The following is a 24,407-nucleotide window of genomic DNA, read 5'->3' on the forward strand; positions in this document are numbered from 1 at the left end:
TAATTAATTATCAACTAAAGTACATTAAACTATTAGAAATAGAGCTTTACTTTTGTATTAATATGCAAATATTCTCTTCTAGACTGAGAAAGGCCCAGTAAAAATAGTTTACAGTTTTGGAGAAAATTGGCCGAGGTGGTCCTTACAAATGAAACAAAGGGATTCAGAATGGCCTCCAGAGGGTCATAAGGCAAATTCAAACACAGCTATTAGTCACTCAAGGTTTTTTCTTCATTTTTTAATTTTTTTTTTTTTTTAAGTATTTTATGACAACTTTGTAATGTGTGATTGTAAAAGGACAGAAATGGGTATGTTGCCATGAAGCAACAAGGCAGCTCCGTCCGTGGGTCATTGTGAACCCCGTCTCTGGCGCCCTCCAGTGGTCTGTGGTTCTTACTGACTCAGGATCAGGTGGAAAGTCAGCTGATCGATTCCTCCACAAACAGGAAGGGGAAGTCACAGTTTAACCAGCAAGTCATGTAATAATAGCTCAGTGGTTTTGTGCTTTTCTTTAATTTAACAGAAACGGGTTTAAGACTCGGAAGATGTTTGCCGGAGACGACGAGGACGGGGACTTTCTGTCTCCTGCTGGAGGGTGAGTTTAACCCTATTATTTATTTATAAGGCTGCCAGCCTCACAGCGAGCTAACTAGCTTAGCCACTTGACATATGTGACAAATTTCAATTGAATCTGCTGAATTATGCGACTGTATTCTGAGGTTTTCCTCTGGGTGAAAGACTCAACACCCAGATGTCTCCTCCAATGTCACTTTATGCGATTTGATTCACACTGACGTGTGAAGCGTTTTATGTAAGCATTTCAAACAATTGTTGCTCCCCCTTAAATTAGTCTGTCGGAATAAAGACAGAATTAATGAGAAAATATCACGTAAGATTTATTGAATTCATCTTTATTAGGAAATTTATCCCTGAATTTACGGTTTAATGTTCGATCAGACGAAAAATAAAAAAAAATAATAATAGAATATTAATTTGTTTTTAAACTAGGCTACATTGTGCGGTTATTATCAATTAATTTCTTAACGCTCCGTGTTGTGTAAGCCATTACGAATAAATCTAATTCTGAAATGAGTTTAAAAGTATTGTATCTGTGTCAAATTTATGAGTGTTATTCCATGGGTCATTATTCAGATTCAATCCAGTGATTTCATACGGTCTGCATGAGCTATCACATGCCTGCCGTCATCCCCTGCAGCCTAGTTTTTTTGTGTTCAGGTCTGCCATGAAATTTAATCACTAAGCATCTAAGCCTTTCGTTCCTCTTGTAAATGCAGTTATTTGATGTTAATCATGGCCAAACTTTGCTGAGAGATTGAGGAACAAGTCAGATAAATGTCAGGTTTACATGTTTACTTCCAGTTTGTCTGCAGAATTGGAGTAAAAATCGAAGCTGTAGTGGTGTTGACAAACAAACAAGATGTTTTATGAATGGTAACTGGGCTCCTCTTGTCTCTACACTGACTCACTAGTAATACAACTCCACTATAGACTGTGAGGCATTCAGTCACAGCTTTGCCACATTTTCAGCCAGACCATGATGTGTGATGGCATTGTGTGATAGCAGCAGCCTCAGTGTACATGCTCGGCCTGAGGGAGGGCTGCTATGGCGGCTAATTCCTCTCACATGCTGCCAGTTAGAGGAGTAAGGTGAAGGCTGCCACAGCCCAGCTCTGCTCAGTGGAGAGGAAGAGGGAGCTGCTTGGACGGTTTCTCCCTCTGCTTTGCTGTTGAATGTACCATGGTGGTGTGAGAGCACCAGGGGACGAGAGAGCAGCTCGAGACGCAGGGTGTTGGAACAAACATTAGGAGGATTTTGACTCACACATGCAAAGGGACTCCCTGTTTTCATCCCAGCTCCTTACCTTCAAGGATGAGGGCCTGAAGGCTCTCAACATGGCTGTTCTTGGAGATCCCAGCGATTACCATTGGAGGGAGTTACCGGGGTCAGTACGCTGAGCCAGGCAGATTTTAAGCGCTTCCTTTTTTGTGGAACAATGGAAAAGTTTGCAGAAGTTTTCTTGTCTGGTGCTCTTTGATGCATGGAGTGTAGTCCCATAGTCACAGTTACAGCGTGGCAGTGTATTACTGCGTGGTATGACTCTGGTTGGCTAACTTTGAGGGAAGCCAGGTTTTCACTACTTGCAGTTCCCGAAATGAGCGTGCCCTCTTTGTTTCAAGCCATGCAAATGATTAATAAGAATCATTAGTGCATAAAAGCCCATAATGATGTGGATAACAGGAGTTTAAAGTGATGCTGGTTAGCAGTCATGATTCATTTTCATCACGACTCCCCCTGCAGATAAGTTTTGTGCGCATTTGTTTGGAAATTGAATGCAAAAGGAGGCAAAACAAATATTTTGATAAACTAAAACTTTGATTTATTAGCCTTTATTTTCACCCCTAGCTTCCAGCTAACAGATTCAGGTGATCGGTATTAGAAATACTTTGCCAAAGCTAAAACTTAACATTCCCAGAAAAGTTAGGACTTTATAACAACACGTCAGCTCTGATGTAGCTCTGTAGCAAGGCCAGTGTGAATATTTGATTTTTAAAAAGTTGTCAAAAGAAGACAGAAAACCTTGCAGTGAATCTGATCAATGAGGAGAGAAATCACTGACCAGTGGAGAGCCAGGGGAAGGATTCCGGGTCATTCCTCCCCACTCAGGCTCTACTGCAGCTTTGTGTTTTCTTCTGTGCTCTACATTTATCCCTGTCTTGGTTCCCTTCTTTACATTTACTCTTCATGTGTGATTAGTTTTCTCTTCAGAAGAATCCCCCTGCTTCATTTTAACAGCACCACTGACTCTGGAGCTAGGCTGAGAAAATGTAAAAAAAAGACTCTTCAGTCTGCTGTGTATCTCCTCACCAGTGTCTGACCCAGTGATGGCGTGCAGAGGCAGTCCTCCTCCATGATGCCTGTCTCAGTTAGTTGTTGTTTTCCTGCATCATATTGTAACTGACAGCTTCATAACTGGCTTAAAACTCAACTTGAAAAAGTCAGATAAGTTATTTCTGGCAGAAGACTATCCCCAAATCTGAGAGATGAGATTCATACCTCATTTTTTACCCTTTCACACAGCTAATGAGGTTTGTCATGGAGCTGAGCTGACTCTGTCAGCTGAGAAAGAAAGCTCCTGTTTTCTACCTGAGAGTGTTTGCAGGGTAAGAAGGATTTTTAAAAGTTTTCATTGCTTCATTCAGATCTCTTATTAACATAAAGGAACCATGATAAAGGAAGCAGAAAAAGGAGTTTTGTTTTTTTTTAATGCCAAACAATCATTTCTTGGTTTGTGGTGGCACAGTCATGCAGTGGTTAGTGCCGTTTCAGTGTTAACTTCCATTTCCCAAAACTGAAAGCCAGCTCCAAAACAGATCCAATAGAACAGTCACACTACATTCAAAAGTGGTTCCAGGTTTGAATTCCTGGTTGGACAGGGGCCTTGCAGTGAGAAGTTAGCAGGTTCTCTCCAGTTTGGTTCATCAGTCCAAAAACATGCTCATCTGGAAATCTCTGTATTCAATGGTTAACCAAGATGCACAGTGCTCACGTTGTTTATTTTCTTCTTCCATTTATGAAGGGGGGTAGCAGTAATGAGAAAGAAGTCCATCTAAATTCTTATTCATACAGTTTAGTTATTCTGAAGATTTAAAAAACATTGATGAATCCTGAACTAAGGAACTGATGAAGCTTCTTTTGTGAGGCTCTGTGCAGTCCAGTTGCCTTGTTTTTTTGACTCTTCAGGATAATGAGTGAGAAACGCTGGTGAATCTTTTCACTTCTAGGTGTTAGAGTACAAAGCAGGATTAAGATAAGATTAATCTCATAAATTTATGTGAATAAACTCATCATCTCAGTCTACAGCTATAGACTATCAGAACATCTGAGAAATGAAGTCTGAAAATGTGAGATCACATGTGTAAAATGATTCTGGTGACCCTGCCCCTCTCCTGGGTGAAGTTATTTAATGTTTCTAGATCATATTTTATCAGTGCTGTAATTTGCACAGGTTTCATGGCACAAGAGCCACTTTGCATAGAGGACAATGTAAGTTCCCCAGCACTGAGGACTGTTCATTTAGAGGAAAATACATTTGTAGCTCTTAGTCTACCTTGCTGTGATTCCAGAGAGGTGTGGATTTGTAAAATCAGTGTTCATCTAATGAGTTATTGATCAAGGAAAGACCAATCTGTGAATGTCTGTTTAACTTTTCATAAATCAAGCCACATTTTTTTAGCAATCCTTACAGGGTCCTTATACTAATGCCAGTGTTCTTAACAAAGCCCCAATTTCTGATCTTCTTTTTTAGGGCCCTTACTTATGACAATATTATACTGATTAGCCAAAAGATGAAATATTTCCTTATTTGTGAAACCCATACCCATTTAACCTATATAACTTGACAAGATGCTCCAAGCTCCTCATTGTTGTACAGGCAGCCGCGGCTAGCTGTAGAGAAAAACAACCAGTTTATTCTTGTAAATTTATGACTTTTTCTAAATTTAAGAGATTAATCTGTAATTTTTTTTTAACATCGCCCTAATCCTCTGTTCTATAGGGGATACCCATCTCATAGGTAAATGTTTATTTCTATAAAAAAGTTTAAAGCCCATGAAAATTACACTTATTTACTCAGAAGTTTTATTTCAGCTTTATCTCCAAAACTTCTAAAACTGAAAACAAGGTCGCAAAATGACCTCCAAAATTAGAAAAACCTAGTTTTTTCATTGTAAAAGTATATCCAAAAATAGGTTTTAAATTTGATATAAAATAATGATTAAAGAAAACGCTTTATCTGTTTTCTTTGTCAAAGATCCTGAGATTACTGAACCGGGATAATGATGGTGCCAGTGGAGACAGATTAATTTAGAAACACAGCAACACGTGACCATAAGAAGTCTTATCGTATGCAGAGCAGCTAAATTAAGTAGCACTTTTTTGTTAAAGTAAAAATCAAATGATCTATTTTAATCAAAGTCCCTGTGAGGAGTTTTTAAGTGATCTTAAAAAGAGTCTTCCTTCTAGATACATGCCTGATCATAATCCACACGTTGAAGTTACATTTTCAGCACCAATATAGATTATTTTAAAATCCTACTTTGTAGCTTCCCAATCGGGTAGAGCAGGACTGGACTGATTTACGGCATGTCTAAATTTCTATGACAACACCACGCCAGCTGAAGAAGTTTAGTAGTGAGAAAAGAGATCTGTGTTGTTTTCTGCTGAAAACAATTACTGTGATTAATTTTATAGTGATAGTGGACACTGGAGCCTAACTGTCAGACAGAAAAAGGACAAAAGAGCAGAAGAAAGCTACACAGGAGAGAGATAGAGCACAAGCTACAGGCTAACACAGGGGCTAAAGGCTATAACATGGGTTAATCTGTTTGTGCTAATGTTGATTCCAACCCACAGTCAGCAGTTATTCTGCAGTGGTCTCTTCAAACTTGAGAGTCTATAAATAAAACAAAGAGCCAGGTTACGTGTCTTGTTGTGAAAGATGCTTGGTGTACATGATGTGTCTTTTGGTTTGAAATCAGGCCTAGCGTGTGAATTACACCAATGAGAGCATCAACTGTCTCTGCAATGGAGATAAAAACAAATCGTGAAAGTGTATCCAAATTAGTAATGTCGAAAAATAAGTCAGAAAGTTTTCACAACCTTATATTGACCAGAAAAAAAGCATTTTATTTTATTCTAAAGCTTTGTCTGACATTATCTTTAGAGCCGGAGAAGTGACGTGGTCTTTTAAGAAATATTTCTGGAGCCTTATGACAAAAATCACATATTTAAAAAAAAACAAACAAACAAACAAAACCAATAATAACTAAAAATAATCATTTATTGTGTAGCACTTTTTACATAGGTAACAAAGTGCTCCACGGGACAATTGAAGCAGATCATAAAAGCAGAAAAGCAATAACCAGAGAGAATGATCGAGTATCTGGGCTCAGATGTGGATGGATGTGTTAGTTGCAGGTTTTTTCAACCTGATTTGAGTAGACATTTTGCACATAATGCAGCCCATTGTGACTTTTAAGCCTGAATGGGGATTATTTCGGTTAAGGGGCTCGTGAAGTTTGGAGGGCAGCCACAGAAACCAGAGAGATCCCTGAGATGAGAGTGAAAGTGTAAAATATGAGCAGCTTTAAGAGGCCGTGCCAAAGGCTGGATCTTATTCCTGAGGCTGGAGTTTTTCCTCTTATCTACCTCTGTCCATAAGGTGTGTATATAGGCATTTCACGACAAACTATAAATATCTGAGATCGTTCCACTTGTTTCCATGACAGGGCCAAGCTGGCCTCTCTGTTCGGACTGGACCAGGAAGCCAGTCAGGGGAACGACTCGTTTCAGTACACGGCTCCAAAACAGCCCAGAAAGAGCTCCAACGCAGGTAAATCAGAAGAACCCGTTACCTCAGGATAAGCTCCGGGATCATGGGGCCAAACTGATTGTCTCCCCTGTCTGTTTGCAGCACCACTCACCCACAAACCTGCTCCCCCACCTGGGGCTCCTGCCGTTTTATTCGCCACAGCAGTCCAAGCCTTCAGATAGTAAGCATCCCTGGTTATGGTTTCCATTTTTAACCCCCTGACTAATCCATTTGTCTTAAAAAAATGTTAAGTTTCCAGGCTGCAAATAGCCTCACATGGTCTGGAAAAAGCTGAAAAGCCTTTAAACAAATCAGGTATAGAGTCGGATTCACATCACCCTGCCTTCTATCCCTCTGCAGCATTAACGGACAGTATGTAAAGCAGGGCAAGCTGGGAGCAGCTGTACTGGGCAGCCACACAACTAAGGAGGTCTGAACTTTCTATAAACTGGTCATTGGTTTGAGATTATTTGTATGGCTTTTGATTTTTTCCCCCTTTTTTCCTGCAGTACAAACTTCTTCTGTACTTGAGCCAACAGAAGCAAGTGACCGCTGCCAAGATTCACGTGGGCTTTGTATTCACGGTGAGTTGAGATGTAAAGGATAGGGAATGCATACTGACAAACACGTAACATGATGCTTTACACTTCACACTGAGTACATTATGCATCGGTTATGAGGTTCGACAAGGTATGGAAGTAGATCGAGATCATATCTAGAAGAACTGTATCCCTGAAAAATGTCCTCTTATTTTATGATTTGGCTCTAAAAGAGGCAGGTGCATGTTATTAATCTCTAACTCCAGCCAGATGGTAGTAAGTGCCACCAGCTTCTCTTCCTGTCCTCCTCCTAATCCTTCTCTTACACCCTCATCCTGTTAGACACAGACTGGTAAGAGCTGATGTTTCATATTTAAAGATTACAGCAACACTGCTGCTTATTTGTTAGGAAAGTTGTATTTTTGATGATTAGTTTGATTTTTGTAACAACCTCAGCCTTTTTGACCAGTCCAAAATGTCAATAAAGCTCAACCCTGGTTATTCAGAAAGTAAAAGTCAGGTTTTGTCTTTCTTCAGAAAATATCTTAGTGTGCACAGATATTTGGCTAATACCGGTACACAGAACTATTAAGCCCTTTTTCCACCGAGCAGTCCAGTTCACTTTATCTCAGTACAGCAGGAAATTTGTGTTGTTTCCTCCAACTAAAACTAGGACAGGTCCCCAAATTACGACCCCCACTTTTTGGTACCCTACTGCTGGGGGGTCCAGACATAGCGATCCGACCCCAAAAGGTGGAGTAAGAACACTGCAGTCCATTGATTGGTTGAAAGAATCGTCACTTCCTGTGTGACAGCGGTAATAAAGAACAACTCATAACCCTGCCATGTTTTGATCTCTTGTCCACTCCCCAAAGAGAACTTTCTGTTTGTTTGGAAAATGGCATCATGAACAGTGTGAAACTGCTGTTTAAACCAAACTGTGTCACATTTTTCTTCTTTTTTTGGATTTATTAGCAGTGTTCATAATAATGATAATAATACATTTTATTTAAAAGCGCCTTTCTCAGCACTAAAGTACACTTTACAGTTCATTAAAAACACAGTTAAAAAGACAAGTACCACTAAGAGACAAACAGGAGTGACAGGAGGCTAAAAGGAATCAGAGAGGTTGGAAAATAGCTGATTGGAACAGATGTGTTATGAGTTCACTGTCACGCTGCTATGGTGTCTCTCTGTTATGTAGCTAATGCAGCTATCAGCACCCAACTTACACGTCCCCTACCAAGAAGGGCATGGTTGGCTGTGGAAACACAAACAGGGTCAGGCTTTACTGATCTGACCCGTACCAAACTGTACTGATCCAAACTGTCAGACCACTTGATGGAAACAGGGCTTTAGGCTAAACAAAGAAAAACAAATATTTTTCCACTGCACTGGGTTATTTTCATCTTTTAAAAGGTAAATAATGAACAGTCAACTAAAAATGTGAAAAGTAACATTTCCAAAATTTCTACCAAAAAAAAAGAAGAAAAGCAGTGATCAATATAGCCGCCCTTTTTTTTAACAACCTTAACAAGCCATCCATCTATGGAGTTGGTCAGTTTTTTGCAGCAGAAACCACAGCCTGTTTTTCTTTATGCTCAATCTCCTGTTTTAGGAAGAGCCTACAAGTAGGGTTGAAGTCAGGTAAGGAGGGAAGCCAAGACATTTTCCTGCCATTGTAAGGCCTTCACTGGCGAGCTGTGCAGTGGCGTACTGGGGTACATGTGATAGAGGGATGTCCTGCATCATAAATCATGGTCTTCTTGAAGGATGCAGGTTTTTATTCTGAACCACTGCCTGAGGAAAGTTTCCTCTGAGCACTGGCAGTTGTTCTGGGAGTTGATCTCAAGTCAACCCGAAAAGGTCCAACTGGCTCATGTTTAATGATACCTGCCCATACCAGAAGCCCACCTCCAGCCTGCCTGGATGAGCTGCATGTGAAAGAGTTCTGAGCATGCTGTGATAGAAACGAGCAGAAAGACTCCCTGAAGGTGTGTGTTTTATCTCCTGCAGGTACAGCCAAACAATTACTGCACCTTTTATGACGACCAGAGACAGAACTGGTCGCTGATGTTTGAGTCGGACAAAGCTTCATCAGATTTCTGCAAAGAGGTAAAAAGGACAGAAGCAGACCTAACTGTGAGGTGTGTGAGATCCACACTGTCACAGGGTGTATCATGTGACGTCTGAGATCACCTCTTTCACTCTCCAGGTGTGTTTGGCCAAAGCCAACAGTGTGGCCTCGTTGGACATCGTGGTGGTACAGGATCTGAGTCTGGGTGAGGGTCAGATGGTGGAGAATGGAGACTCTTTGGAGGTAGTGTACACAGGCTGGCTCCTGCAGAACCACAGCGTTGGACAGGTCAGGACCTATTACCTTTTATCCTTTGGGCTCTTTCTTTCCTGCTCTTTCTCTTGCCTGTTTGAACAAAACTCATTCAGTCTGAACTGTTTCAGATGTTTGACTCTAACCAGAACAAGGACAAGCTGCTACGGCTGAAAGTTGGGGCGGGGAAAGTGATCAAGGTAAGTTCAAACAGCTCAAAATCAACCCCAGAAAACAGCTTTATGAGAAAATATGAATGTCTTTGCAGAGAGAGACATGGATGTAGGGCTGGGGGATATATCGAATATACTCGATGTATCGCGGGCTTTTGCACGTGAGATGTATAAAACAGCAATATCGCAATCATTGAGTATAAAAAGATAACTAAATGTTTTCAGTTGTGAGAACGTAAATCTCTTCGGTGATTCGCTCGTTTCACTCTCTGCTTCTCAGCCGGTGCTCCTCTCACAGCGAGCACCACGCTCCCCCGCCCACCCAGAAGAAATTCTCCTGCGCATGCGTGTTGTGATAGGAGAGGACAGAAGAAAAGTCGCTTGCACGTCTTATCAGTCTTGGGTTGCAGGTTCCCGGGGCTGGTTTTCCAGAGTTTTGTTGCTTATTTGGGTTTGCTTTGCTGCCTGTATGATCCCTGATTCTCTCCCAGCCCCCCACAACGAGAAACAAACGCAGAATGTTCTTAACTTTCACCTTCGCTTTTCTACTCACTCTGCCCCCCCCTCTCTGAGTGCCTTCGATCTCAGCAATCAGCTGTGCACTGCTCAAAACATGACTGCAGATGAGTTTGATGCTATTTTACAGCTGAATACCAAAATGCTGCAAGCTGGGAAATTATCAGAAGACAAACCCAAATCCAATACAAGTCAACCAGACCCCAGGCTCAGAGACAGTAATCACTAGAGTCCTTTCAGCATGATCAACATTATCCAGGTAGCTGTTTTATGGAAATAAAAGTAATATTATCTCCAACTCTAATTCATATTTTGAAAGTATAATATAATGTAATAGAATATAATACAATATTATATTATATCATATTATAAATTATAATAAAATCAGCCAGTTGAATCAATCTGAATGAATTATTTTACTGGAACTAAAAACATGGAACTACATAAAGTTTGGTTAAAAATAAAAGGTTTGCTGATTGAGATTTCCCATTCTTGCATTTAAATTTTAAAAATCCAACTAAAAGGTCTGCTTAAATCATTATACTGATGTCATTTTATGCATCAAAGGGTTGGATTTAACATTAACATAGTGATTTAGAGGAGAAATCAGAATATCGAGATCATGTATCGAGATATAGCCTACAAATATTGAGATATTGGATTTTGGCCTTTTCGTGCAGCCCTACATGGATGTGTGAGTTGAAACCTGGTCCTTCTTTCTGTTTCAGGGCTGGGAGGAAGGAATGCTCGGGATGAAGAAGGGAGGACGTCGTCTCATAATCATCCCACCCAACCTCGCTTACGGATCCAAAGGAGTCCCAAACCGAGTCCCAGCTAACAGCACGCTTATTTTTGAAGCAGAGCCTCGGCGGGTAAAGCACACGTTAAAAATTACAGCAGCTCTTCCTCGCCTGCTCCTTTCTGAAGAGCTCTAAAACCCCCCTCTAGGGACATCAACTGAAGATCTTTTGTTCTTTAGGTCAAGTTTGCTCGGGACAGCGGCTCTGACCGAGCCAGCGCCTGCTCCAGAGACTCAGCTGCCCCCTCCCTTGCTCCCTCCCTTGCTCCTTCCCCAGCTCCTAGTGTGGAGAATCTGGCTCCAGAGCCCCCAGCACAGACCCCCACCACAGGCCCAGGCAGACCAGGGTAAGATATAAGCCTGAGGAAAGTTCTGACACATTATCCTTGCCCTTCTATCCTATTGATGTGCTTCAACTGTTTTTTTTCCAGGGAGCCACCAGTTCGTGTGAAGTCGAACTCGCTCAGTGAGCAGCTAGCTGTAAGTTTAATTTATGCAAGGACAGTAAAGCTCCCGGAACTGTCTCTAGTTATTTTCCAGCTCTATTGACCTTTGGTTTCTTTTTTTTTTGACCTAAGAATCCAGATGCCACAAAAGCAAAGCTGATCTCTCGAATGGCCAAGATGGGTCAGCCCATGTTGCCTTTCCTGACAGGAGCAGCAGGCCAGCCTGAGTCCAGCGACTCTGAGCTGGAGGTAAGTTTACAGAGTTCTCTGAAGGACGTTCATCAGTCAAAATTGAAGAAACTTTGAAATGTTTCTGATTAAGATGCACTAGATCCGACACCTCTTCCTTCTTTCAGCAGGACACCAGTGGCAGCCGGGCGAAGGACCAGCCTGCAGCCCCCTCCCCAGTACCCATCTCCACGGCTGCTCCTGCTCCTGTTCTTACTTCAACTTCAGGCCCAGCTTCTGCTCCTGCTCCAGCTCCAGCACACGGTAACCCTCGACCCTGTGAGTGTGCTGTAAAGCTTCTAGAGAAATCCCCTGAATCTATCTGTGTTCCTCCTGCAGCACATCCTCATCCTCACACTGCTCAACCCTCGACCTTACTTCCCATTTTGAGCACTTCTGCCCCTCAGTCTGGGCTGCCAGGCAGCAGCCATGCCTTTCAGGTAACATCCCATCACATATTGTACCAACAAATGTGGCCAGTGAGTGTGTACCTGACAAGCTATCTGTTTTAAATGTATCTTGTTGTTTCATAGCCTTACCTGTACACACAGACCTCTGTAGCTCCATCTCAGCTGCAGCCTGTCAGCCAGGTTTACCCTGCACCAGCTGTATCCTACATGGGTAAGAGTCCATCTCTTTTACCTTATTTTAAACACACAGCTTTAAATCCTGGTGTAAAGGTTTACAGTGCTTTCAAATTGGATCAGCAAATAAATTCAGTTGTTAAATCCATTTTTTATCACCTTAGGCTTTTATCCAAAATTAAGTCGGTTTATTATTTAACGACTCTGAGCAAGTAATTCATGTTTTTTTTTCTACATGGTTGGACGACTGTAACACTCTGTACGTTGGTGTCAGCCAGGCTTCTCTTGCCATTACAGTTAGTCCAAAATGCTGCTGCTCACACACAAAACCAAGACCACATCATGCTGATCCTGGCATACCTCCATTGGCTCCCCATTCATTTGAAAATTCATTTAAAAATGTTATTGTTTGTTTCTAAGTCTTTAAATGGATCAGCACCCCAGTGCATCTGACCTTTTAAATGTCTACGGTCCCTTGTGGTCCTTAGGGTCTGCTGATCGCCTTCACCTTGTTGTACCAAAATCCACAGGTGATTCAACCTTCTCCTGGTGGCTCTCAAGTTCATCCCTACCCTACTGACTTTTAAATCGTAGCTTAAAACTTATTTTTACTTTTCTGCTTTTAGTTCAGCATGAAAGTTGTGTGATCTCTGTACTTGTATATCTTTTACGGTCCTAACCCCTGAGTTTTTATGGCTTTTATTTGTTTTTATTACATTTTATTTGTTTTATTGATGTTCTTATTTGATTTTACTGTGCAGCGCGTTGTTAACTAAACTTGATTGGTTTTAAAATGTGCTGAATATTAAAGTGGAATGGATTGGATTAGATTGGCTCATGCGTCAGTCCAACCATGAGGAATACATTAAGATCAAAGACTAACATGTTATTCTTCCTGAATGCTTTGTAAACCCGACGAGTGCCAGTATTTTCTTTTCCCTGATGCTACTGATGGGTCCTAAGCACTCTGAAGGTTTAGAGACAGAGCTGTATGAACACTGTCCATTTGACATTTACTCTTCAAGGCCAGTTTAACCTGAGAAGGTGAAAAAGTGTCTCATTAAATGAGAGAGAAAGAAAGTCCATGCTCCTCAAACTGTAGCAAACAGGATATCTACAGTGGTGGGAAAAAGTTGTTTGGATGCTCTAAAAGTTTTAATCTTGAGATATTTGTGGATTTTTCCTTTGTGTGTGTGTCTTTCAAAAGTTGTAGCTGCATTAGACAGATACAAGCAAACAAATACACCCCTTTACTGTTTGTAAACAGTTACGGCTGTGCACATTTTAAATGCAGAAGCATTGTGGAGGACAGTGGTTTTCCAAGCGACTCTAGAAGTTTACCACCAAAAAATTACAGTTTTGTAACTCGATATCACCAACTTTGGCGGATGGGAAACAACTCCAGGTTGGTGAAAAATCTGTGAGCGGATGGAAGAGTTTGGCAAGTGGTCAGACATTTTAAGTGGAAAAATCCAGCATCAGAGCTCTGATCCTGACTGACATGTTCCCACTGGCCTCTGCTGAGGACTCATCTGGTCCCAGTCTTCTCAAATTACTGCTTCAATTCTTCTTTCTTCTTTGGTTTATGCTTTGAAACAGACCTTCACAAAAGAGGATTAGAGAGAAAGAGAAAACAGTAAATTACAGACAATAAAGTCATGAATTTATGAGAATAAACTCATTATTTCAGTCTTTATCTGAAGGCTATCAGAAGATCTAAGAAATGAAGTCTGAAAAATGTGAGATCACATGTGTACAATGACTTTGATGATCCTACACCTCTTCTCGGTGAAGTTATTTAATGTTTCTGGATCGTATTTTATCAGTGATTCCAGAGAGGTGTGGATTTGTAAAAACAGTCTTCCTCTAATGAGTTATTGATCAAGGAAAGACCAATCTGTGAATGTCTTTTTAGATTTACAGAAGTCAAGCCCCAGTTTCTTAGCTATCTTTACAGTGTCCTTATACTGCCAGTGTGACACTGTTGAGCCAAAAGATGAACTATTTCCTTATTTGTGAAACCCATAGTATAAAACTTTACAAGAAGCTCCGTGCTCCTCTTTATTACACAGGTGGCTTGCCCTCCTGTCAGCAGCTATAGAGGAAAACAACCAGTTTATACTTGTCAATTTTTGACATTAATCTTGTAAATAAACTCTTTGCCTTTTAACGTTGACCTAACAATCCTCAATCATGGTTCTTAAATACTCCTCCACAGATATATATATATTTATATATTTTTCTACTTCTTTTTTGTTTTATAACAAATACATGACAGAAAACTTAAGACAGACAGCTTAAGACAAACAGGCCCATCATAAGTGAGATGGGTTCACTTGAAGTCTTTAGAGTGATTCTAGACAGTAATTTACAAATGCATGGGGTGTCTGAAAACTTTCATTAATCACTGTAAAGACTTTGCTGCAAATTATCTCTATTTTTTTTAATGCGAGTTTATTTTTCTCCAACTTCAATAAGGCATATAAAGGTCATAAATAATTCAGCTCATAAACAGCCTGGGCACAACACGTCTGTAATAATTCTTCCCTGGACACCAAACATCAACATGTGGAAGTGACAGTGTTATACACCAGTAAACACAGAAGGTGGAGCTTTGTATCAGTCATATTTTTATTTTGTTTGTGATGCTGCACAAACGTTTAGCATTCCAACTCAAACAAATAAAAGTGAATCTCTATGTAAATATGTTTCCAGGCTCCAGCGAGGTGACCTCATTCCTGATGACAGAGGCCCGACAGCACAACACAGAGATACGGTTATCAGTTGGAAAAGTGGCAGATAAAGTAGATCAGCTGGCCTCAAAGGTACAGATCAGTAAGACCCAGTAATAAATAAAGAGAAAGGAAGTCATACTGTCCTCATACCATTGCCTTTTTTTCACCAACAGATAGACGAGCTTCAGAAGCAGGGAAGTCTCTCCATTGGTGTGCCCAACATGTCGATGGAAACCTCCATGATCATGCACAATATCCAAAGAATAGTCCAGGTAAGCACACCTTAAACGGCCTGGATATTCTTATCACAGCAACACATCTCTCTGTGTTTCTCAACTTCTCAGAAATCCAAATGTGTTTTTGTGCGTGTGTGTGTGTGTGTGTGTGTGTGTGTGTGTGTGTGTGCTTCTGTTTCATAGGAAAATGAATGTTTAAAAAAGGAGGTGTTTGAGAAAAGCTCTCGCGTTGAGGAGCAGAACCGTAAGATTGGAGAGCTCATCAATGAGAACCAGAGGTCAGTCCCATTCAGGAGATTATTCACGGCAAAAAAGTCCAGTGTGTAGATTTTTTTACTCATTCCCAGTAATTCAGGCATCATTTTTGTCTTTTGGTGTCTATAAATAAGACATGCCTCTGAACTTGTCCAGTGTAAGTGACTCATTTAAGGTGTAATAATACATCTTTCCTGAAAATAAGACTCAGCACTAGCTTAGAGTTTACTTTAAAATAGAGCTGTCACTTTATCGCCCTAATTAATTAATTTATTACACCGCAAATTAATGTGTTATGACAATTAACCCATTGGCTACCAACCATTTTCAGAGCATCTTGATTGATATTTCAAGACCCAAATAATATTGTTTTCTATGAATATGTTAACACCAATATTACCTAAGGAGAGTGGATTCTCCTCTTTCATGTCCCTCTTCCTGTTCTTGATCAAAAATGAACAGACCTAACAAACTTTTTTTTTATCCTGTTCATCTCGGCGCTCCATCCTTTGATCCTCTCCATGATCTCTGTCGTCTTTTCTCATCATTGCGCTGCTCTTTCTCACTGAACTACCGTGACACATGCTTAGTTGGAGTGTGAGCTGCCTGAACTTTTCTGACTTGCAGCACCTTGCTATGTCTTTGTCATCTTCTCCTCATACCCATGTTAAGTATTCAGTCCTGTTCTGTTTATAAGCAAAAGGGGGCGCACCTTGCTTTTGCATATTGTAGCTCTACTTAAAACTTCATTAAGATCCAAATGTGCAAAAGATAAATTCTAGCAAGTTTTCAACTGGTCTTAAGATTTTCAGGTCTGTACTGTTTGAGATTTGGTTTGGATCTGGTTTTTGTTCTTGTTACAGGTGTATGGAGCAGAGCCATCTGCTGTTGGAACAGAGGAACGACACCCTGAAGTCATCCAGTGAACAGAACCAAGCCAGACTGCTGCAGGCTGAGCAGGACAAGGTGACACTTGCTCTTTGTTTCATGAATAACTGAGCTGAGTGCTCGCTGTTCAGCAGCACAGAGAAGAAAAAGTACTCATGAAAAAGCTTCACTCTAAAACTCCAGCTTTCAAATAAGAGCAGAGTTGCTGTTTAAGTGACTTAATGAAAAGTTTAATTCTATGCTCGACGTAAATTAAACTGATTCAGCATGCATCCATCCTCTGAGCCTGACATTTGAACATTTCCAAAGTTTTTCTTCTTGGTACTGAATTAGCCAACTGTTGAGGAGCAAGGAAATATGCACATCAGTATGAGGACAGTGAAAGAATGGCTTGCACCTGATAAGCAGAGTATATGACAAGGCACACCTCTGTCAGGCACCTAGCTGGCCCTGGCCTATCTGTCTGTTTTAGCAGAGATCTCATGTTGTCCATAAAGAAGAGAGACACACAGCTAATATCTACTCTCCAAAAACCTGACCCAAGCTCTCTTCCTCGTAATTTTCTTGCCTTCTCTCAAATGTGTGATTCCGATGTGAAAAACAGTCTACAACTCTCTCTAAGCACACATCCAGAGAGAAGACAGCTCAAAGAAACCCCCAGAGGCGAATTTGGCATGTTGTGTAGAAAAACACAGAGTCAAATAACAGAAAGAAGAAAGAGACTGTAACAGGCTTGGATCATGGATGGTGCACATGTGCATCGTCAGAGTTATTTTGTATTTAGGTCAGTATGTTTTATCATTGGGGGTGTGGCACCCTTAACAGCACAGCTGGTCTGGAAACATAAAGATAGTTAAAAATGGACGACTTAAAGAGTCTGTGTGAAGGTACCTCAGGGGAGACAGGTTGAAGTGTTTCTCTGGCTGAGCTGTGTGTCAACTCACAATACGTCTTTGGTTCACAATATCACAGAAAAGATTCTCATTTGAAAACACAGCAGCTATTTTCTTTTTCCCCTCATGCTTGTTCTTTCACTACTTCCTCTTGCTAACAAAACTGGCATCGTTTTATTTGCAATTAGGAATAAAATTCAGATTTATGATAAATTCATTGTATTACAGCACAAAGGTACGATAGAGGATTAGGGCCATGTCAAAGGGAAAAAAGAGTAAATTTACCAGATTAGTGTCATAAATTTACAAAAAAGGACATATATATATATATATATATATATATATATATATATATATATATATATATATATATATATATATATATATATATTTATTTATATATTATTTATATATGTAACCCTGGAACTCCTTTTGTAAAAGAGGCAGAATGGTGTTTTTGTAATATTCAAAGCTACCCTTGTGCCTTTTGATCCTCTAACGCTGTTTTCTGAATCTGAATCTCTTTATTGTCACCTTAATGGAAATCAGTTTTGCGGCAGGAATACACAAAAGCCAAGGTACACAATGAGAATATAAGCAGTAAGAATACAACATGATCAAAAGTCTGAAAGTCAGACATAATAAGCAACAACACAGTTCTATCAGAAACCCTATACACAAGATCTAAGTGAAATAAGTGTTTGGTCCAGAGCTCAAGCCAAAAATGGAAACCATGTTTTGCAAAAAGTCCAATGTGCGAATAAGCGATGGTAATGCTAGAGGAACATGGACAACTCGGGGACTAATTGCCATTAAATAAACAAGTTGCACAGTACATAAATGAGACCTGAAGTCTTTTGGTCCTCCTTAGTGGAGCCCTGAAACAACAACCTGGGGACAAAAGCTCAAACTGGTTTTAATGTGGATGATTGGAACAATCCAGAATTTTAGACCCGTGGCCTCGTCTTGAATGTCATGAAATGCTTTAAAAAATACATGGTATCCCTGCCAGGAGCCGAGGTCAACTCAACACTTGAACCACTCCAGTTCCCTTACAGGCAGGGCAGGGGCACTGATGATGCTATTAATAGCATCACCACCTCACTGTTAAGCATTGACAATGAACAAGTGTACTCATATAAGTATCTTGGTGTGCTCCTGGACTATACATTTAGCTTCCAAAGTCATGTCGACACTGTGTGCTCCCGTCTACAGCAGAGACTTTACTTTTTGCGTAGACTCAGAGTGTATGGTGTGGTCCAGAAGATTGTGTTTTTATTCTGTTAGGCTGTATGGGAAAGTGTGCTCAGATGTGGCATGTCTGCATGGGAACCTCACGCAGTCAGAAACTAAGCTAGCCCATCTGGTTCACACAGCAATGAAGGTGATAGGGAGAAAGGAATACCAGCCCCCCCAGTCAATCTATGAGCAGTCTGTTCTTCAGCAAGCTCAGAGGATTGTGACTGATTCACCACACATCCTGCACATGGAATATGAGCTTTTTGCCCTCTTTCAGACAATACAGAGTCCCCAACTGTAAACTAAACGGATATAAAAACTCATTTGTTCCTTCTTCCATTAAGCTTTTAAATAGTGCTTTTTAAGGCTGCAGGGATTGTGCAATATTTACATGGTTTTCTTTATTTTATAGCTAGGTATGTGCAATATTTGCAATTTCTGTAATGTGTAATATGTGCCTGTATGTGCAATACTGGCAATGTGCAATTTTGTGTACATCACACGCTCACACAGTATAAGAGAGCTGTTTGGTCCAAAGTTTAAAGGGGGCACAGCAGCTGAACTTCTTCTGAGCACTGTGGAGCAATCTGTGTTTAAAAGTAAAATGTTTGATTGACAGAGTATCTGGCATGTTTGGAGAAAGCTGGAAAGCAGGATTCAACAGAACGTGTCATCAGACGGATAGAACCCAGTATTTAGTGATTGCTCTGAAAGTAGAACCTGATGTTTAACAACAGAGGACAAGGGCCAATAAAAAAAAGGTAAATTTACAAGAATAGAGAAAATAAATAGAAGAATAAAGCCATAAATGAATAAGATAAACCTCATACATGTACTAGAAAAAAAGTCATACATTTACGAGAATAAAGTCATAAATTCATAAGAAGATCTCAAAATCCTTATACATATGCCAGTGTTCTGCTGATGTGCCAAAAAATGAAAATAATTCCTTGTTTTAAATCCTATACTAAAGTTTAACTTCACGAGATGCTCCATGGAGATCATTTTTGTACAGGCGGCTGCTGCTCTCCTGGAAGTGTATAGCTTAAGAGTAAAACAAGAAGTTATTCTCATACATTTATGACTTTTGTCTTGTTCATTTACAACTGTGTTCTTGTAATTTTATGACTTTATTGTCATAAATTTGTGAGATTAATCTTATAAATTATCTTTTCCTTTTTTCTTTTTTTACGTGGCCCTAATCCTCTGTCGTAGATGTATAACATGGATGATGCTGAAGGCTGAGTTTGGTTTAGAGATGTCGAAGGTTTGTTGCAGATGTAGAGTTTGTCCACCACAGATCATTGTTGTGTCCTTTTAAACTTTGAGATTCCTGCTCTGAGCAGAAGTTAAAATTCAGAAGCTAACTTAAATTTTAGGGTCTGCAGGAGTTTTTGTTTCTTGTTAGTAAACACAACATTCAAACTAGGATCAGTAAAGCCAACTTGTGTCGCTCTTTGTCCCATGCTACTCTCCAAGTTCCTGAAAGTGAGTGAAAGTCAAGCCAAGCTTCACCCTCATTCAGTAATAAGCTTTATCTGTTTGGTGTTTTGTTTCACTTTGGTTGTTTTTCTTCCTCGGTGCTAAATCCACTATTGTAATTGCTCTGATTAGCTTCTTCCACTTGCTATTATCAAAATGCAGAGTCACTTGTGCACTGGGCGGCCTGTGATTGGCTGATGTAAGCACGCTTACTAGCCGCCCAGAAACATCCTGAAACAACCAAAACATCAACAAACAGCATGGGGAGGGGGTTGAGGCAGACACAGACACTGACACACGTGTATAGAGGCCCGGATGAGACGATTGATTAGGATTATTCCTGTAAAAGTTCCCTTTTTACTTTTTAGGAAAATCCTGCAGACTCTACCTTTAAATGACCTTTAGGTGGTCTTTTAAAAAATGTGTCACAGCTCCTTTTTTAAAATAGAAAATGTATCTCTGTAGACACTTGTGTTTAACACGATTCTGGTGTAAAATAAGTTTGTAAGACGAATGTGTCCGCACATTTACGTTTTTTATGTTCCTAAGTCTTCCTCCTTTTTTTCTGTTGAAACCCTGAGCCCATATTTTGGGTTTAAAAAAAAATAGTGACCTGGGTCGTGCTCTTGGTAATCATGGCTGTACCTAAAAACTGGTATCATGTGTTTCCTGATACAGATATGTATTAAGCTTGATGTGCCTCGCTCTTTGTAAATTGCTCTCTGCCCTTCTGAGGAAAATCTAGCCTTTCCTGGTCTCTTTCCCCAGCAGGCTCTGCCTCAGGACCTGAGCTCCGGCCAGGTGAGCCTGCTCCTCTGTGTGCCTCTTCCAGACTGGGGTCAAATAGTAGCCGCTGGATAAAAGAAGATAACAGTGGGGGAGTAAAAGCGTTGTGAAATGTATTCTTTAAAAAAAGCCCCTGTTTGGAACAAAGAAAAGTCCGTGTGACGCTGAATTTGTCATGAAGTGTGGATACAGATCTCTTTTAGTGGGGGACCAGCGCAGACTGGTGCCCGTGAGAGTAAAGATGAGTAAAACTGGTGTCCAGAACGTGAGGCATCTTGTGAAACTGCTATTTGACCCCCTTCTCCTGGAATCATCCTGTTTAAAGCCACATGTCATTCAGTTTGACTAACTTTATTTGACCTTCTTTTCCTCTTATGGCTCTTTTTCCATCAGCCATCACTCATTGTTTTACTCCCACAGGGTCATAAAACTAGCACCAGTAGACTCCATCCAGGCCGTCAGTCTGTTGTTCTGTGTTGTCAGGCTTCAGTCTACTGCCTTCAGGTTTCACCCCTCCCTTCCTGTTTCTCTATCAGGTTCGTCTGACTGAGGATCTTGCTTCGACTGCAGCTCGGCTGTCTCAGCTGCAGCTGGAGGCTACAGCTCATCAGCAGAAGGTTCTGGAGCTGCAGGGGAAACTGAGCTCAGCGCTGCAGGACACAGAGAGTCAGAACCAACGCAGCGCTGCTCTGGAGGCCCAGCTGGAAGGTTTGAAAACTTCAAAATAAAAGTTGCTTTCAAAATTACGTTGGATAGACACTTGCTGTTTTCCTGTGTTCTGATGACCTTGGTTAACCTGATTCCTGGACAGTGTTGCCTTGCAAAAGGAAATGTCTAAAAGTCACACCATCAATAACATGACATGAATAAAAATGATATATAGCAGAGAATACAGAACTCACTGAGGTCAACTTTTACTCATTCTGAAGTAAATGTAGTGATGCATATGGAGAACTGGTTCCTGTTAAAAACTGATTATAAATGGTTCAGTCCATCGACATCATTAGCCTTAATGTTTGATGATTCCTCGGTGGATTATGTACATTATACCGAAGCAGCTGGACCCAAGCTTAGCTGACAATGACAGTTTTCAAAGAAAAGTCTGACTCAGGATTTTTTTTCTTGAAGTTTGACTGAAGAACTGAACACACAATGAAATTATTCTCTCACACCAGATTTTTATTATATACACTCAACAATCAACATCTTCTAATGGACCAAAAACCATAGAGCAAACATAGCACTAGCTTTATGCTAACAATTTGGGAAATTGCATTGATATCCTAGGTTTTAGCATACAGCGGTTTAACTTTAGTTATAGAATAGAGTTTCAACTTTCATCACAGAAATGGATCACAGTTAATGTCTGCTCTGTGCCACTTCCAGACACTAGATGGCCTACTCCAGTCAGTAACATATAACAAAACAGTACTTCGACATCAGGTGACTTTTACTTATTTTTATTTAATGATGTCCAGACATGTCCAGATCCACTGACCAATTTCATATTTATTCAATTGTAAACTCATAAAGCCAAATCAAATGCCGATTTTTTTTTTAAACTTCACATCTTGATGTCACTTCCTTCTTACAGTGGAGAGAATCTTAGAGTGGAGCCAAGAGAGTTGGTTGTGAGTGGAGGTCTGCAGCTGGACTCCTTTCACTTCATAGTCAAAGTCCCTGTGAGGAGTTTCTTCTTGAAAAACACTCCCTTTTAGATATAAACCTTATTGTGATCCACACTTTAAAATGAGATTATCAGCTCCGAAATGTGTTATTTCTGAACACTAGTTCTGAGCTTCCCCATTGGGTGGGACAGAAACAGATTGATTTGCAGTGAAAAGTTGTCTTGAACAAAGAATAGTGGAGTTAAAAAGATCTGCTCTCCTTTCATTTGCTTCAAGACACACACATGCCCCGAGGGGAGTCACGTCTGTATGACAGTGGGTGCAGGTGTTCATGGGAAACAGAGTCTTTAACCTGGAAAAACTCTAGCATTCCACATTTTCCTCACAGCCCCTTTAAAGTCAGCACGTGTATTGAAATGAGAGTGCAGTCCAACAGGGTGAACTTGATGTGTTTGTTCAAAGATGAACTTTTATTTTATCTGGTGTTAAATCCAAGGGAATCCATGTTTGAGGAAAATTACCTTTTTTCTATCCTACACTGACTCAGAGCAGTGATTATAAGTTGAATTGATTCTTCTTTGTGTGATCTAGAGCTGAAGGAGGCAGTAGAGAGGTCTCAGGCTCAGTATCGCTCAGAAAAGCAGAGACGCAAAGAGATGGAGCTGAGACTCAGCAACTTAGAGGAGGAAACTCAGGACCTGAGGAGCGACAAAGAGAGCCTAGAGCGAGTGAGTAGACTTATTGTTTTTGGTCCCTCCATCCTCTGAGAGGAGAATCCGGCAGTCACCAGGCACACAGTGGTCATATCTACATGACATCTTCACCAAACAAATGCTGAAGGATGTTCATTTCCTTAAACCAAAGAATCTCTTAGAGAGGAAGAGGAAGTGGCAGGATGAGCGACAGCGTCGGGATGAGGAGATGGAGGAGCTCCGCAGGAGCAGTCAGCAGGAAGTGGACAGTCTCCGAGCTCAGCTACGCAAGGCCAGGATCAGCACTGACAGCGCCACATCTGAACAGGTTAGCTCCCTCAGAGGAACCGCTCAGCAGAGGATGTAGAAACTACTAACGTCATTTTATTCTGCTGATAATTATAACGCTACAATATTTCAATCAGGTATGAGATAAAAAATAACTATCAAATTATTCTAAATTGCATTTGCAGCAAAGTCTTAAGCCCTATTTGCACAAGATTCGTTTTAATGACTGTGGAGGAACTCTGTGTTTTTTAATCCTGTGTAAATCGAGAACGCCCATAATCTGAAGATTAAAAAATCCAAGGAAAACCATATTTCACCAACCATGTTTCAGACACACATATGTCCTCTAATAATACTGATCCAGTCTGAATCTGTACCTCTGTAATTTGACCGTCCCTGCAGCTTTTTCAGATCATCTTTTGCTGAAAATGGTGAAGGCAGTGTCGGTCTAAACGAAGGTTTCAGCACCAATTTTGATCAACAAGAAGGAAGGACACTAGGGTTGCACAATATATCGATAATGAGAAAGTATCGATACCCCCTGTTTTCTAAAAGTAAACAATTCCATGTGTTTTAAGTATTGATACTCCAAGGCAATTTTTCGTTGAGAAAAAAAAAATGAGTTCAGGTTCCCTCTAGGAATTGATTCTGCATGTAATCTATAAAACTTTGTGAGTGTGTGTGTGTGTGTGTGTGTGTGTGTGTGTGTGTGTGTGTGTGTGTGTGTGTGTGTGTGTGTGTGTGTGTGTGTGTGTGTGTGTGTGTGTGTGTGTGTGTGTGTGTGTGTGTGTGTGTGTGTGTGTGTTTTCTGAAATATAATCCCAATTAACAAATCTCCCTTAGCCCCACAGACACACAAACAGATGTCATAAAATCACTTGAGGCAGCCTTCTCTTCAAGCTGTTTATTTTATTAGTTTTCTGATGTTTTAAGTTTGCGATGGTATCGATTAAGTATTGATATTGAAATTTTTTAGGCAGGTATCATATCGAATCTTACTTTTGGTATCGTGACAACACTAAAGGACACTGGCTATGTGCTCCTTTATCATCAGTTAATCAGCTCTGAATAGCCTAATCTATGGACGTAAATATAACAGTGAAAAAAAAAAAGCACTTCACAAGCTGCCAGGTGCGGAAGAGGATTGGGGCCACTGGAAAAAAAAAAGTCAAGGTTCTTTTTTTACTACTTATTTTCTGAGATTTAAGCCAGAATTCTGATTTTTTTTTCTCAGAAAGTATTAACTTTTTTGACTTTTTTTTCTGTGGCCCTAATCCTC

General features: G+C 40.4%; 1 protein-coding gene across 4 annotated transcripts in view; it reads left to right on the top strand.

Annotated features, from left to right (window-relative positions):
- The first annotated feature begins 432 nt into the window (after positions 1 to 432).
- The window catches only part of fkbp15b (FKBP prolyl isomerase family member 15b), a 39,459-nt gene continuing 15,484 nt past the window's right edge, over positions 433 to 24,407 (top strand). The window contains exons 1-23 of one of the 4 annotated variants that reach the window (XM_074670139.1): positions 433 to 595; positions 6,310 to 6,413; positions 6,495 to 6,573; positions 6,753 to 6,822; positions 6,902 to 6,976; positions 8,948 to 9,046; positions 9,147 to 9,296; positions 9,392 to 9,460; positions 10,678 to 10,821; positions 10,929 to 11,095; positions 11,180 to 11,228; positions 11,327 to 11,443; positions 11,554 to 11,686; positions 11,762 to 11,862; positions 11,956 to 12,043; positions 14,722 to 14,831; positions 14,915 to 15,013; positions 15,161 to 15,255; positions 16,096 to 16,198; positions 20,503 to 20,535; positions 21,057 to 21,228; positions 22,740 to 22,876; positions 23,013 to 23,168. In XM_074670139.1, coding sequence (XP_074526240.1) covers positions 546 to 595; positions 6,310 to 6,413; positions 6,495 to 6,573; positions 6,753 to 6,822; positions 6,902 to 6,976; positions 8,948 to 9,046; positions 9,147 to 9,296; positions 9,392 to 9,460; positions 10,678 to 10,821; positions 10,929 to 11,095; positions 11,180 to 11,228; positions 11,327 to 11,443; positions 11,554 to 11,686; positions 11,762 to 11,862; positions 11,956 to 12,043; positions 14,722 to 14,831; positions 14,915 to 15,013; positions 15,161 to 15,255; positions 16,096 to 16,198; positions 20,503 to 20,535; positions 21,057 to 21,228; positions 22,740 to 22,876; positions 23,013 to 23,168 — 2,400 coding nt within the window. In that variant the 5' untranslated portion in view covers positions 433 to 545. Of the gene's footprint in view, positions 596 to 6,309; positions 6,414 to 6,494; positions 6,574 to 6,752; positions 6,823 to 6,901; positions 6,977 to 8,947; positions 9,047 to 9,146; positions 9,297 to 9,391; positions 9,461 to 10,677; positions 10,822 to 10,928; positions 11,096 to 11,179; positions 11,229 to 11,326; positions 11,444 to 11,550; positions 11,687 to 11,761; positions 11,863 to 11,955; positions 12,044 to 14,721; positions 14,832 to 14,914; positions 15,014 to 15,160; positions 15,256 to 16,095; positions 16,199 to 20,502; positions 20,536 to 21,056; positions 21,229 to 22,739; positions 22,877 to 23,012; positions 23,169 to 24,407 lie in introns of all 4 variants that reach the window. The other 3 variants (XM_074670136.1, XM_074670137.1, XM_074670140.1) reach the window with 3 other exon arrangements.

This window comes from Halichoeres trimaculatus, unplaced genomic scaffold, assembly GCF_033239565.1.
Source record: "Halichoeres trimaculatus isolate MK-OKI-2021-1 unplaced genomic scaffold, fHalTri1.1 fHalTri1_scaffold_5, whole genome shotgun sequence".
Taxonomy (NCBI): domain Eukaryota; kingdom Metazoa; phylum Chordata; class Actinopteri; order Labriformes; family Labridae; genus Halichoeres; species Halichoeres trimaculatus.